The following is a 17,416-nucleotide window of genomic DNA, read 5'->3' on the forward strand; positions in this document are numbered from 1 at the left end:
CATTCAATAAACTGTTCCTTAACTTATTAATTTAAATTAATGCCGTTAGCAACTTCATTTATTTCCCTCAACTCATTTTAGTTTTGCTAATTATTTTGGTTAATAGTAATTAATTGAAGAAAATGAAATGTGATTCAAGCAACAAATTTAAGATTGCCGTGAAGTGAGAGGTTGACAACATAGACATGCATGGCTACCCCCATCAATACCCATCAAAACACATCATAATTTACCTTCGTTAATTTTGGTAAAGTTGTTACCATTGTTGATGTTTTCCATTCGTTCTGTGATTCTTCTTCGGGATAAAACTGATTTTTAGATTTCATAGATTGTGTGTTTCTATTTAACATCTCCTCTGGGTTCCCCGCAAGGACGATGGGGTTACTGGTTTGGTAAATTAATTGTTTCATTTCCGTCCTTGATTGGTATGGCTGATTCTCTGCGGCAGTATTGTTTCTTTGATTGTTGCACCTGATTGCAGTCACTGTGATGAAAATAACGATGGCTATGGACAATAGCACCGCAACAACGACTATGATGATCACCAGATTCACATCTATCATGTCTTCAGATTGGACTTGAACAGCTGAGAAAGCCGTGAAGGTTTCGTTACTGACGGTCAGTGTTAATGCCACAACAGTGGTTGCCGACAGGACTGGGGTCCCACTGTCTTTCACCAGAAACTGCAGGTCATATGACCCAGCATCATTTTGGTAAACTGTTCGAGAGAAAGACAGAACACCTGTGTAAAAATTGACAGAAAACAAATGTTTGTCGTTACCTGCGATGATTTCGTACCTGAGAAATGCATTCTCACGACTATCTCTGTCGGATGCCCGCAGGACTGTGATGTCATTCTTACTCTGGGGATAATAATGAATGTCTAAACTAAAGGGACTAACACTGGGGAATGTAAAGTAAGGGGCATTATCATTTTCGTCCATCACTTCCACAATAATGTTTGCTGTATTATTTAGGGAGTTCACCCCATTGTCTTTGACAAAAACCTTAAATCTGTATACATCTTGCTGCTCCCTATCTAGTGACTGGGTTGTCAATATGAAACCATTTTTTGTTATAAACAAGGGCAGATTACCTTCATCTTTTAAGGAATATGTCAACTCTCCCCCAGGCCCCAAATCAGGGTCTGTAGCATCAATGAAGCCAATAGGGAAATTTGGGGGTTTGTTTTCATAGGTGAGGAATTTATATGTGACTTTAGTAAATTGAGGCTGTACATCGTTGACATCAATAACTTGTATGGAGAAATTTCTTTTAGATTTCAATGGAGGAGTTCCTTGATCTTCACAGCTAATGGTGATATGATAATAATCTTTTATTTCTCTATCGACTGACCGTTTTAATGTTATTTTGAATTCTTTAGAACCTAAACTCAACAGTTTGAATACTTCATGTTTGAGGTCACATGTCACTTCACCATTTTGCCCCAAGTCATCATCAGTGACCATCACATAAGCAATAAAGCTTCCCACTTCAATGTCTTCAGGAATTGCAGTGGAATTCTCTGATATTGCAGACACAAAGTCTACGCTAATTATAGGTCTGTTGTTCTGCTGGTTGATTACATTGACAAGAACCAGAGCTGTGGAGCTGAGTGATGGTTTACCACCATCAATAGCTTCCACAAACAATTTATACGTTTGTTTTTGACCTGGAACAAATGTTTCTTTTAATAGAATTTCACCAGAATCTGGTTTTAAATAGAAATTTTTTTTGTCTTCATTTAATGTTTTAGGGCTGAAATGGTAAAAAACTTTGCCATTTTCTCCAATGTCAGAATCTGTTGCTGTCAATGTAATAATGGGTTTGTTTTTATTGTGGCTACTTTTTATGGAGACATTAAAGGTATTCCGGTGGAAAATTGGTAAGTTGTCATTGACATCAATGACTGAAATTTGGACATTTAAAATCCCAACTTTGGGTGGAGATCCTCCATCTTTAGCAATAATCTGAAGAGTATAATTCCCTTTAACTTCTCTGTCTAATTCTTCATCCAAAAGAAGATTAATCTTTGATCTCCCGTCAACTCGTTTGGTGACTGACAATGAAAATGGTTCATCTGGGTTCTTCCGAAGTTCATATTTTATCAAAGAATTTAAAACACCAATGTCTTTGTCTATGACATTTGGTATCGGTTTCACTGTTTTGGTTCTGTCTGATTCAAGGAAATGAAGGTCGACTTCTTTGACAGGAAACTCAGGTTGGTGGTCATTGATGTCTTCTATTATGACTTTAATCTTTAAGATCTTCATAAATGTCTTTTTCTGATGAACAGCAACTTTAATGATTCTAGAACATTCCTTGTTATAAATACACAAAACTTCAGCATCCAAGGTCTGAGCTGTAAACAATCTCCCGTGTTTAGTTATATTAAACAGTTGGGAAGTTCCGGACACTTTCCGTTGGAGTTGGCTGAAGGAGATTCTTTCATGTTCATCAATTAGAAAACCATTTAGTAGAGGGGAGTCAGCAGCAATGTCCCCTATAAAGGTCCCAGGACTTCTTTCTTCCTCTATATGGTAGGTAAGGTCCACAGTGAAGCCTTCAGGAAGAAACAACAAAAGCAACAGTCCGACCAGCGTATTGAGGCTCATGGTTATTAAAATGCTGATTTTTCCGCCTGAAAAGAGAGAAGGAAGAATCATTTGTAAAATTCATTGGCAGAATCAGGGGTCAGTTAATAAATAAATAAATAAATAAATAAATAAATAAATAAAAATAATAATAATAATAATAATGATAATAACAATAATAATAATAATAATAATAGTAATAATAATAATAATAATAATAGTCAAAACTATTGAAAAGGTTGCAAGACGCAATGAAAATTTTAGGATAATAAAAATAAGAAAAAAAGGGGAAATTTTACCGGTAAGTGTGTTAGATTATAAAGCACAAAAAGAAAATGACTCTCCCCAGACACAACAGAATATGCTTCAACACACAAACTCCAAAAACGAATAATATAATAATAATAATAATAATATAATAATAATAATAATAATAATAATAATAATAATAAAATGTGGTATTTTCCAGGGCGACTCACTATCACCACTCCTCTTTTGTCTAGCCTTAATTGCTCTCTCAAAATTGCTTGATGATGTATAATATGGCAATAAAATGTTTGATAAAAATATAAATCATCTCTTTTGCATGAATGATTTAAAGCTCTTTTCAAAAAATGACCAACAACTACAGGGCTTACTAGCAATTGCTAAACAATTCAGAGATGGCATCAGAATGCAATTTGGCCTCGATAAATGTGCAAAAGCTAACATCCAACATTAAACTTGACCAGCAGAATGTCATAAAGGAAGAAACGTGAAAAGCTGTGAAGCAACTAAAATCTAAGCTAACAACAAATAATAACTACATTTCTATATTTAAGAGATGAGGAATTATATACATTATTTACATTTGCCCACGGACATATGACGTAGTGGTTAAGAGCGCAGACTACTAACCCCAAGATTCCGAGTTCGATTCGAGGCTGTGACCTGAATAATAATAATAATAACATTGAAAAAAAACTTAGGAATGAGAACCCAGGTTCAAAATTTCCCCCAAGACACCTGATGAAGGCTGGAGGGTATATCAGCTGAAACGATGTGTTAACAACAAACAAGATGAGAACAAATATCCGGCAAATGTAAATAATAACTACTTATGACTTGGACTAAGCTTAATGTTTATATGAGAGACAAGATTATATTTAAATGGACTGACTCCAGAGTATTACTGGTACTAACTCTTTGTCAACCTCAGATAAATGAAAGAAAATATTAAAAATATGAAACTAAATCATTTAAAGTGCTTTGTCCAGTGTTCTACAGTGACCCTGGTACTGATGGTCAAGTTGGTGGAGTGGACAACCAGCTCAGATAGTATATTAGATACTGGCTAAGTCCACCTAACAGTTACTATGCTGCTGTGAATAGCTAAGTCCACCTAGTTGTACACAACATTCAACTGACTGTTGTAAATATCAGTAGAACTGTATGTCTATGCAACATTTGTCACTGAATTGTCCTGGTCAATATGTGTCCCTGTTAGAATTGGGTCTCTTGGTCTTTCATTCCCCACACCCCCAGGATGGCACTGGGTACCATACTATAGATTCTTACATTGAGTGGAAGAAAGGTGTTATTGGGTAGATCTACTCCAGGAATTCATGGGTCACTTTATAGTTGAACAATCCTGGGGTGATGGAAAGTAGAGGCAACCACTGGTAGGATTTGAACTCACATTAGAGGATTTAATGAAGTTGACAAATAATTATTAGGCTATATTATAAATGTGAATATAGCAAGATGGATATACGATGTAGTTAATATAATTATGCTATGATAAATATAATCAGGATAACTATATATCCATTGAATTAATAAGTATAAATAGAAATATGATGACTGTCAGGATAAAAACTTAGAATATATGATATATGACAAATATTATTATGATATATGATAAATATAATTATGATACTGACTAAAGAATGAAATTTCCACTCAGTGGACAGATGTGTTATAAAAAGATTGGTCATTGTAAGGGAGATAACTGCGGTGAGACTGGAGATTAGATGCTGTATTTGGGAGAGTGAGTCGCACACGCGCGTGTTTGCCTGTATATCATAGGAGTGTGTGAGTGTGCTTTGTGTCTGTCTAATGTGTGAGGGTGTATCTTTGCTTGTATTTCTATGGGAGAAGAATGCCTCTACACTCCATTCCCAGCATAGTGGTTAAGGAGTTTGCTTTCCAATTATGAGGTCTTAGGTTCAACTCCAATGAATGGCCAACTAGAAGGGAGTTTTTAAGACAGCCCCTCCCATTGAGTGAAACAGGGTCAATAATAATTGTATGGAAGGCCTGCTGGATGTATAACTTAACCCTTTTCAGACTAACCTGCCTGAAACCACATCTAGCCCCTTAACACCAACAGACTGTTTTAAGGAATCTCGTTAAAATTGATTGACAGGCTGTTATCAGTTTATGCCTGTTGCCATTGAGCCCTCAAGGGTTCTCAGACCCCACACAACAGATTTACCCAGCAAAATCAGTGTAACTGTGGCTGTTTGAGAAATGAACCCCTCAAGAAGGGGTGGCTTGTTATAGTGGGTGTTGCTGGCCATTCTGCCCCTAAGCATTTTGTCCAGCATATTAATGGCTCAGCCCCTTCACTGCCTCTTTTAGCCTGCATAATCACATACACACATACAGATGTTCTGAAAACATAGTTACTAAAATAAGGACAGGGTGAGCAAAGTTCAGAGAGCTTCTACCTTTGTTGGTAACAAAGGGCCTCTCACTCAGAGTGAAAGGCAGATTGTATGATAGGCTGGGTACATACAGCTATGTTACATGGCAGTGAAATATGGGCTTTGCTTACAAGGACCTGAGAAAGCTTGAAAAAAATGAAGCCAGCAAGCTCCACTGGATGGGTTAGGGTTAGTGAGCATATACAATGGTTTAAGAGAAAAATTGTGCATGATTAAGGACAGCTGCATTAAGAAGTGCTGGTCTCTAATCGTGGAGGGAACCTGTGGAAGGTGTAGAGCCAAGAAGGTGTGTGATGAGATGGTGAGAAAGGATCTCTAGACATTGAGCTTCACTGAAGAGATGATGAGTGATTGAGACATCTGGTGATTTGCTGTGCTTGGGAAGACACATAAAATTCAGTAAAACTGTGGCCATCCCTGCAAACAGGCAGGTCCTTTATGACCCTTGCTGGAACCATGTAAAAATGCTCACACCAGCATCACATTAACAGCTCTCAAGCTGGCTGGTGGCATGTGGGAAGCACTCAAGCTGACACCTCTGCAATAAGCCATGTAATAAGCACCCAGTACACTCTGTAAAGTGGCTGGCATGTTAGGAAGGGCATCCAACTGTAGAAACCATGCCAAAGCAGAGATTGAAGCTTGGGCAGCTCTCCAGCTGGCCACCTCCTGTCAAACTGTTCAACCCATGCCAGCATGGAAAGCAGACATTAAATTATGATGAGGATGATATATAGATGGATGGATGGATGGATAAATAGATAGATAGACAGATGTGTGTGTGTGTGTGTGTTAATGTCTCTGCAGCTTGACATCACATCAGAAAATATTACCTTAGTTGGAGACATTGAGGGTTGGTGACAGGAAGAGCATTCATCTGTGGAATATACATACATATATATATATATATATATATATATACATACATACATACATACATATATATATATATATATATATGTGTGTGTATGTGTATGTATGGCTGTGTAGGTGCAGGTTTGTGTGTGTGGTAAGAAATATGCTTCCCAACTGCAGAGTTACAGGTGGCACCACAGACAAATGTCTTCTACAATAGCCTCAGGCCAACCAAACACTTGTGAATGGATTTGGCAGATGAAAACTGAAAGAAGCCTGTAGTATATATATATATATATATATATATATATATATATATATTATCATCATCATCATTTAATGTCTATTTGCCATGCTTGTATGGGTTGATGTGTGTGTGTGTGTGTGTTTGTGTGTGTGTGTCTTTGTACATGTTTGTCCTCCACCCTTGCTTGACAACCGGTGTTGGTGCGTTTATGTCCCTGTAACCTAGCAGTTTGGCAAAAGGGTCTGATAGAATAAGTACTGTACTGTGTCTGTTCATCTGAGTGAAATTCCTCAGGGCAGTGCCCCAGCATAGCCACAGTCCAATGATTCAAACAGGTAAAAAACAAAAAGATAAAAAAATGTGTGTGTATGTGTATGTATGCGTGTATGTATGTATGCATATGTGTGTGTGTGTTTGTGTCTAAATGTATGTATTCATGCATGAATGTATGTATGTATTTGTGTGTATGCATATATATATGTAAATGTGTATATATATATATATGCATGTATATATGTATTTGTGCATGTATATATGTATGTGTGTATGTACATTTGAATACATGAATTTGTGCATGTGTGCATGTATGTGTATAATTGTATATGCATACATACACGAGTGTGCATATATATTTATGTATTATATGTGTGTGCATATGTTCATGAGCTTGTATGTTTGTGTGTCTGTAACACAGACAGCCATACAAAGTCTCCAACATCGACACAGCTGCAGGAAATACACACACACACACGCACACACACACACACACACACACACACCACCACCACCACCACCACCACTACTCTCAGTCGTTACCAAATCTGCTCCTCCTCCTACTTCTTCCTCTGCCCGCCACCAAGTTATCTCCCCTTCACCACACACTATCTTTCTGCCATCTTGTTATGATGTATGGCTGACCTCTACAGCTCTATCATATAATATCACCTCTCCCTCTCTTCTTCTTCTTCTTCTTCTCGGTGTCTCACTCTCCAATTTCCTCTCTATATCTTTCTTTGCCATTCTCTCTCTCCACATCCAACCTGTCAGATTGTACAATATTCAGGCACATTATCTATCTATCTATCTATCTATTTCTTTCTCCCTCTCTTCTCTCTCACTCATTCTCCCCCCCTCTCTCTCTCTCTCTATATATATATATATATATATATATATATATACACACACACACAGAGACATATATATGTGCTTGTATGTATGTGTGTGTCTGTATGTATACATTTATGTTTACAAACAAGAAGGTGCTCCATGCTTCATGGACAATCAGAGAGTAAATGTTTATGGCAGAGTTGAGTATGGTTTCTGCTACTACTCGGAGTATCAAGCATGTTACTGATTACATCACACAATATAGTATATAAGATATGGTATGTCCATCCTGACCCTACCCCTCTCCTCCTCCTCCTTCGTTTTACCATTCACTTTTTATTTTGTCATGATTAAGACAGAATTTGTTGAAGTTGGATGCTCTTCCAGTCACAAACATTCATTTGTTTCCAAGTAAGGCAATATTTCCCCCAAACCCTTTGAACATAAACAGAACAATGACTGGAAGACTTCAAACAAATGACACCGTAATTTTAATGTAGATGAGCAAACGCATGTATATATAGAAAGGTTATTAGTACTTAGGCATCTGCACATTCATGGGGTGTACCTACAGTTAGGGAAGCAAAATGGATCTATTGCTACAAACGTGATGGCACAGGGGTATATATTCACAGATTGGAGCTTGATAGAGTTGCAATCAAATTAACAGGTTATTGCCTGTCTGGCAGTTTACATCTAATTTCCCCTAAAATATACTTTGTAAAGTGAGGGCATGATGAGGAAATATCGCTTTTAGTCTTTTTATAGTCCCTGAAGATTCATAGGTTTTTCAAGTGAGCATATGGGACATCCTTCTGATCCATTAATATATGGCCTGGTCTTAGAATGAATCTTGTAGTTGATGTTGTCCTTAAGCTTCGTTCTAGCAGCTTATGAAACTTTAGGTTTGATGAAGCTCAGCTAAAATGTTATTAAGTATTATAAATAAATCCTCCTGAATGTGCTGAGTGTCAATTTCTTTCATTTCCCAATAACACACACAAATACACACACACACACACACACACACAGATACACACACACACACACACAGATACATACACACACACACACATATAGTCATGATACTTTTTATGTGATGCATATATATATATAATAACAATATACTATTGTTGGTGCATAACATAATGCAGAATCCCTTTCTATAACTGTATACATGCTTTCATATTTATATGAAAGCATCTATACATATACATCAGTTATATGTTGTTACATTTTACATCTTGCGTTATATGTATATATATGTGTGTGTGGGTGTGTGTGTATACATGCAATATAAACTTTTCGTATTTCTACAACATATTTTTCTATTCTTTAAATCGTTGTAATTAATGTTGTTTGCTGGCAGTTTTCTTTTTTCCTTCCTGCTTCTTGCAGGCACAACATCACCTACAGCTCTGTCGGAATTTCGTTGTGACAACCAAAAATGGTTTGGGGAAGAAAACAGTTTTAAAATATTCATATATTCACCAAACAACTTCAAAAATGAACTTGTAAAAGTGCAGTTGTCTGGAGAAACGGTTTTGTCAAACTGAAAGCAAAGTAAACAGAAGACAGTGAAATACAGGAATAACTTGAAGGATATATATATATACATACATACATATATATCCATCTATCTATCTATCTATCTATCTATCTATCTATCTATCTATCTATCTATCTATCTCTCTCTCTCTCTCTCTCTCTATATATATATATATATATATATAGAGAGAGAGAGAGAGATAGATAGATAGATAGATAGATATGTATATATATGCATATGTGTGTATGTGTGTGTGATGTCTATGTGTGTGTGTATGTATGGTATGTGTATATATATATTTAGATAATGTATATATATTTATATAGATATATATATTTCCAGCATGGAAACCTGAAGTTAAATGATGATTATGATGATGGCGATGATATATATATGTATGTATGTATGTATGTATGTATGTACGTATATAGACATACACACATAAATATACACACATATATACATCATTCAGATCGTTGTACTGTGATTGATGGTGAAAATATGGAAAGACTTTGTGAAATTTCTGGGGTTTTTTGTTTGTTTTTTTCCTTTTTTTAGTTTCTTTTTCAATTGAAAGACAAAAATAAACGAAATATTTTGATATATTTGTGAGAATGAGAAATTATGTAAAACTTTAAAATATTGTCCAACAGTCTTGACAGGTAAACACTTCAACTTCCTCCACACCTTTCTCTCTTGATAATTTCCTCTAGTTTTCCTGTCTTCTACTGATTCTCAACTTCCATCCCCAAACTCTCACCAAACTTTCACATTTTTCCAGCAATGTCTGCAAAATATGTTTTCCACTTGCAGATATGGCAAACATCCCTCATATTCTTTTCCTGTCTTCCCCTTGGCTGATTTGCATAGAATGGCACCAGCCTGAAGCCTTCGTGCCTCTGGCTAACATGAACTGATTTTACGTTTCATACAAACTTCTTTTATATTTGAGAAATGTTGAGCGAAAATTTATGTTTTCATATGCGAACTGATTGCAGCATCTGTGCATATGGTGTTGTGGCAAATGTATGTGTGTGTGTGTGTGTGTGCATATTTGTGCACGTGTGTATATATATATATATATGTGTGTGTGTATATATATACACACACATATATATAGAAACACACACACACATATATATAATGAATTTATAATAAAGAGAATATCTAGATACATATATAGATGTGTGTGTGTATATACATATATATATTATATATATATATATATATATATATATATATATATATATATTATATATATATATATGTATATGTAGTATGTATATATGTATGTATGTATATATGTGTACGTATGTATTTACATATATCTATATACATATTATGTTGATGAAACAATTGTAAACCTTGGAATAAATGAAATACAACAAACTCTATTCATCCCTTATTCTATATATATATTTCTGTGTGTATATAGATATACATATATATATATACATAGATATATATATACATAGATATACATAGATATATATATATATATATACATAGATATGTAAATATAAATATGTAGATATAAATTGAGGATATGCGTAAGCTCGCTAGAAATGAAGCCAGTATGCTCCGATGGATGTGTAATGCCGGTACTCACACTCGGCAGAGTGTAAGTACCTTGAGAGAAAAGCTGGACCTAAGAAGCATCAGTTGTGGTGTGCAAGAGAGACGTTTGCGCTGGTATGGTCATGTGGCAAGAATGGATGAAGATAGTTGTGTGAAAAAGTACCACACCCTAGCGGTTGAGGGAACCTGTGGAAGAGGCAGACCCAGGAAAACCTGGGACGAGGTGGTGAAGCACGACCTTCGAACTTTAGGTCTCACTGAGGAAATGACTAGAGACCGAGACCTCTGGAAGTGTGCTGTGCGCGAGAAGACCCGGCAGGACAAGTGAGTCCATAACCCGTGGCCTTCTACATGGGATGGAGCCAGCCTACGTATGCATACCTTCCCTTCTTGGGACACAAAACTCTACTTGTGAAGACTTGTTGAGGCAAGTGAGGATCAGAATCGAAATCGATCAATGGAAATTGCGGATGTGTTACCAGTGCCGGTGGCATGTCGAAACTCTACTTGTGAAGACCCGTTGAGGCAAGTGAGGATCAGAATCGAAATCGATCAATGGAAATCGATCAATGGAAATTGCAGATGTGTTACCAGTGCCGGTGGCATGTAAGAGAACTTTCCGTTTCGCGACCGTTGCCAGCACCGCCCCGTTTCGTGTCCGTTGCCAGCCTCGCCTGGCCCTTGTGCCGGTGGCACTTAAAAAGCACCATCCGTTCATGGCCGTTTGCCAGCTCTGTCTGGCACCAGTGCGGGTGGCACGTAAAAAGCACCCACTACACTCACGGAGTGGTTGGCGTTAGGAAGGGCATCCAGCCGTAGAAACACTGCCAGATTTGACTGGGCTTGCTGAAGCCTTCTGGCTTCACAGACCCCAGTAGAACCGTCCAACCCATGCTAGCATGGAAAACGGATGCTAAACGATGATGATGATGATGATGATGATGATGATATATATATATAAATATGTGGAGGCACAATGGCCCAGTGGTTAGGGCAGCAGACTTGCGGTCGTAGGATCACGGCTTCGATTCACAGACTGGGCGTTGTGTGTGTTTATTGAGTGAAAACACCTAAAAGCTCCACGAGGCACCGGCAGGGGATGGTGGCGAACCCTGCTGTACTCTTTCGACACAACTTTCTCTCACTCTTTCTTCTGTTGGCCTGCTCGTTTAGCCAGCAGGGTGCTGTCATTGGAAGGCTAAAACAATGCGAACGCATTGTGACCAGCGATGTGTAGCAACATCTGATGGTCTGGTCGGTCACGTGATCACATGATGTGACATATAAATATAAATATATATATATATATACATATATATATATATGATAATGAAGCAAATGGAAAGTTTTAACAGAGAAATATCAATTTATTAACATTCTGCCAATTTACACTTGCCTACTGTTGTTTCCGTATCTACTCTCATTCAAATTACAAATTTATAAATAAAAATTGCATTTCGAAAAATTATGAGGTAAATATTTCTTCAGAGCGAAAAATTGACACAAAAGAGATTACATTTTAACTGATGGAGTGTTACTCAACAGTCTGTTGAGTATTACTCAAAATGCAATTTTAATTTGTAAATTTGTAATTTGAATGAGATTAGATATAAAAACAATTGTAGGCTTCTGTAAATTGACAAAATGCTAATAAATTGTTAGTTCTCTGTTAAAACTCTCCACTTTCTTCTTTATCATATACTATAATAAATTATACCCATATATACTGAAGCGAAACAAAAATCTATAAAAAATACCTGAAAACCATAATGTGTTTAATATTGGTGCCGATACGTAAAAATGGACTCCTGAAAATTTCATAGATATATGGAATTAAATGGGAGAAGCTTAGATGTAAACATCCTTTTTAAGAGGAATCTATATCCTCACAATAATAGAAATATATATATATATATATGTACTCACACACGCACATGCATATATATATATATATATATATGATGGGCTTCTTTCAGTTTGTGTCTGCCAAATCACTCATGCAGCTTCCGTTTACTTGGGCTATAATAAGAGACTTGGTCAAGGTGCCATGCACTGGGATTGAACCAGACACAACACAGCTGGAAAGCAAACATCTTAACTACACAACCGCATCCTGTCTGCATGTGACCATTCAGTTTATTCTTGTTTTATTCTGTATGGTTGAACTTAGAGTAAGTTCACCAGTTCAAATCTGGGCATGACCAAAGTTTGGAAGGGGGGGGGGATTAAAGTGATGAGGTAGGGAGTGTCTGGAGGAAACAGAAGAGGAAAAGGGGAGAGACGGTTGATGGGGAGTTTGTGGTAGTTCACATGAAAAAGGCAATGTGGAACACAAATCATGGTTGTTTAACTTGATATTGATGTTAGGACATGTCAGGGTGATGCTACACAGCATGGAAGTAATCATGCATGTATGGGGTGTGTATAGGCATGCATGTGTATATGTGTGCATGTGTATATGTGCGTATGTGTATATGTGCGCATGTTTCACATTGGTTGTCAGTGATGTGGAGTACACAATAGTATGGTTAGTGGTGCATGTTTGTATCAGCCATTTGTACAATATATATACATCTATGTATATATATATATATAAATATATATATATAGATATACATATACATATATATATGTATGTATGTATAGTTGTTCTTATACATCCACATGCACAACACACAAACACATGCATATGTATGTAAAGATATATATATATATATATATGTGTGTGTATATATATATATATATATATATATATATAGATATATATAGATATATATAATGTGTGTACATGTATGCATATAATTTTGCCAGACATTATATACACATTAGAATGCATATATCTAATACCCACATGCACACACTAAATAAACACTCAAACACACACAGGCTCGCACCATCTCAAATGCACATACAATCACACACACACACTACCATTGCCTTTGTAAACATGTACACACCACAAAGAGCTGTAAGTAGTTGTGAAGTATGGTTTCAACTATGACATATCATAATATTTCAATGTCATATCTTTACAGTAGACTGGAGAGAGAGTGTGAAGGTGGAAGGGGGAGATTGTGTTGCGGAGAGGGGGGGTTATGTTGCTATGTAGTGGAGGAGTAGTGAGAAGAGGTATTAGTATATGAGTTGTATTGATATATTAGTAGCCCAGTTCACTTATGTATATATATATATATATATATATATATATATATATATATATATATATATATATATATATATATATGTATGTATATATATATATATATATATATATGTATATGTGTATGTGTGTGTGTATGTGACTGGGTGTATATAAATATATATATGTATGTATATATATCTGTTTAAGAGTATGTATGCTTATGCATATGTATCTCTCTCTTTACATACATATATGTGTGTTTGTGTGTGTGTGTGTGTGTGTGTTTTAGTGTAGTATCTTGTGTACCAAACTGTAATTTATATCAAATGGAGTTTAAATGTGTGTGTGTGTAGACATATATAAACATATAAGCATGCATAGATACATACATACATCTCAAACACAAACACATACATACATTACACACACACAAACACACACATATTTACCCATACATTAATCATGTACACATAACTATACACATTTATACAACACACACACACACACATAATGTATGTATGTATAGTAAACATGTTTAGGGTTACAAAGAAAGAGTACTCACTACATGCAGTAGAGTATATCTGGAAACTGCTAATCTTTCTCTCTATTGTTTATTTGTTTATGTTGTCATGTGTAATTGATCATTTGATTCAAAAGATCAATTTTGGAGAAGGACTTAATGTGGGTAAATGAAAGTCTGGGCTTAGATCAATTACCAGGGGTCATAAAAGCCAGGTAGAAGCCTGTGTTTTGTCCAAGTGGGTGCAGTATGCATCTATTTCTGTAGGCAACATCCACTCTGATAATCTGCAGTTCCATGGTCAGTGAATCCTCTTCTGTGACTGCCGTCAAATGATGGCCAGTTGAGCTGCTATGGACCACACTATCCCAAAGTCTGTATGCATTTGACCAGGAACTGTTTGTGAACTTGTTTTCCCACTGAAGCTCTTCTGAAACTCCAAACATGACCTCTACTCCTCAACAACAAATGATGGCTATGGCTACCACGTTCATGTTATCTAACTTGATTGTTCTCCCAGTAGGACATTTGGCAAATTTGCAAGCTGAACTTTTGGGCCACAGGTGGAAGCATTCCTTTGCCTGCTGGAACATTAGGGTTGTCCATCAGATGTGGTCGGCATTTGTGAGGAACATGGTGAACTTGTTGCTTGGAGTCAGCTCAGCTCACACCTGCAAGTAGTGGTACACATACACCTTAACTGTGGCTTACAAAGGGTATCTGGATTGATAATGTATCATTGTTTTGTTAATTAATTATTTCAGGTGTCTAATTAGTCACTATCAGATATAGATATCCTCTCAACCTGTCACATCTTTTGACATCAAGGAGGTGACAAAGTAAAGTGGAGAGAGAGAGGGAGAGAGATAGGGGATAGAGCTACCCCAGTACCCAGCTTGTGCTCATTAATAGCTAAGTAGACTAAAGGGACAAGAAAGGACACAATGCACTGCCAATCCAGGAATTGAACCTGTTAAATTATGATTGTGAGCTGAACACTCTAACCGCTAGGCAACACACACACACACGTACACACACACACATATATATGAATATATATATGTGTGTGTGTATGTACACGCATGTATAGATATCTCTACACCAATACCGTCTTGCTTGAACGCTTTCTTTCTTATTTTGAAAATTCTGAAGGAATTTAATAAGAAAATCTTGGACATTATTAAGTTGGTGTTTGCAACATAAATTTTCATTAAATTTTGGTGGAAAATTTTAATGTAGATTATTTTAAAATATAAAGTTTTCATCATAGGGCTTCAAGTGGTTTCATGATAGACAGAATCAAGAGAGTTAAAAATTATTTGGCAATGAAACAGAGATAAATATTATAACAATTTAACATCCAGAATCAGAAAACATTTAATGGTTCATTGAAGTCAGCTCTGCCTATTTTTATAAACATTAAATTCCTTCAGTAAGAGTAAGACTATATTTATGACCAGTAATAACATATTTACTATCAGTAAAGCTATATTTATGACCAATATTAATATATTTATTTCTTATTGTTCAATAATTCTGACTGGCTGCCTGCAGTAAAATGTATTTAGCTTTTGAACTGAATTTCATATAATTCTGTTCCAACTTGCTTATTTGCTCTGGTATTCACCTGGGGTGGATTAAGCCAGCTCCGAGCAATGAATTCACCACGTCCCACACGAATGCTGACCCACATCTGATGGTCAGTTGCAGTTGAGGCTGTAATGGATACCCACTCCTTGTTCCACTGCTGAAGACCATAGACATGGGGGCCTGATTGTGCTCCCATGTCCACCTTTACCATTGCCCATCATGTCTTCAGTTGTGCCAACAACCTCGGAAGGGAATGAAGGAATTCCCCTGGAGACTGATGGAAAGTATGGCCAAGCCAGCTTCGATGTCTTCTAAGTAGAGTTTGTTATCATATTCTGCCGTTGCAAATGAAGTCCAATTCTGTTCCAAGAAGGTTTGTCTATATAACAGGTGTATATTTTTAGATGAAATTACATGGAATTTTCTTCTTTTTAATGAGTGTATGATTCTATCAATAATTAAAAAGAACTTATCAATGTTTTTAACTTTTTCTGATAATGAAAGTTCTGACAGCAAAATAATTAAGTAAACTAGATTAATTTCCTTAGTGTTACTGTGTTGGTATATATGTATGTGTGCATGTGTGTGTATGAGTATATATCTAGAAAGTCTGAAGAAAACACGAGTGGAAGTGGTGAAGGCAGACCTCCTCAGATTGTTGAGCCTCAATCCATACAAGCATGGAAAAGCAGACATTAAAGAATGAAACAGTCATCCAGGTATCGCTTCCAGTTATTTTCTATGTAGAGGGAGAATGGGCTGCTGTATTTTTCTAGAACCTTACAATAAAGACTAATTTCTAGATATCCCATGACTAGGTTAGCAAAGGAGGGGGCCATTCTCGTACACATCGCAGTCCCCAATTTTTGTTGATAGAAGTTGTCTTTGAAGATGAAGTAGTTATTTTCCAGGATGAATTTTAGCCCTTCTATCACAAATTCTTTTTTGATGCAATGTGGGAGTTCTTTGGCGTAATTCTCTGGCCAGAATTGGATTGTCTCTATGCCTAGAAAATAACTGGATGAGATACTTGGATGACTGTTTCATTCTTTGGCATGAAAATATAGAGAAACTTGATGTAAACATTCAATTTACAATGGAATATCGTCATCAACAACTTCCCTTCCTCGACATCCTCATTAAGAAATCTAACAACATAATAGAAACAGATATATACTATAAACCCATGGACTCCAAGCGATATCTACCATTCAACTCATGCCACCCCAGACACACCAGAATGAATATCCCCTTCAACCTAGCAAAAAGGATATGTACTATAGTTTCTAATGCAAACACCAGAGACACACGACTACATAAACTAAAGGATACACACATCACCAGACATCCCAAATTAAAGAAGGATTTACAACCAAAAGCCCTACCATACATCTCCACACACAACCCTCTTAACAATGAAGCCTTTGGCACAATCCTTGAAAACATTCCCCTGCTAAAAAAGGACCACAGAATGAACTTAATCCTCCAAACACACACCATCATAAAAAGCAAGAGACAATCCAAAT

General features: G+C 36.4%; 2 protein-coding genes across 3 annotated transcripts in view; both read right to left on the reverse strand.

Annotated features, from left to right (window-relative positions):
* The window catches only part of LOC115218763 (protocadherin alpha-7), a 237,418-nt gene that overhangs the window by 177,732 nt on the left and 42,270 nt on the right, over positions 1 to 17,416 (reverse strand). The gene's annotated exons all lie outside the window — the stretch shown is intronic.
* Positions 1 to 17,416, reverse strand: part of LOC115219368 (protocadherin-19-like) — a 99,529-nt gene that overhangs the window by 17,431 nt on the left and 64,682 nt on the right. For both annotated transcript variants that reach the window (XM_029789530.2, XM_036509076.1), the window contains exon 2: positions 234 to 2,641. In XM_029789530.2, coding sequence (XP_029645390.1) covers positions 234 to 2,615 — 2,382 coding nt within the window. In that variant the 5' untranslated portion in view covers positions 2,616 to 2,641. The remainder of the gene's footprint in view (positions 1 to 233; positions 2,642 to 17,416) is intronic.

The sequence above is a fragment of the Octopus sinensis genome, linkage group LG14, assembly GCF_006345805.1.
Source record: "Octopus sinensis linkage group LG14, ASM634580v1, whole genome shotgun sequence".
NCBI lineage: Eukaryota > Metazoa > Mollusca > Cephalopoda > Octopoda > Octopodidae > Octopus > Octopus sinensis.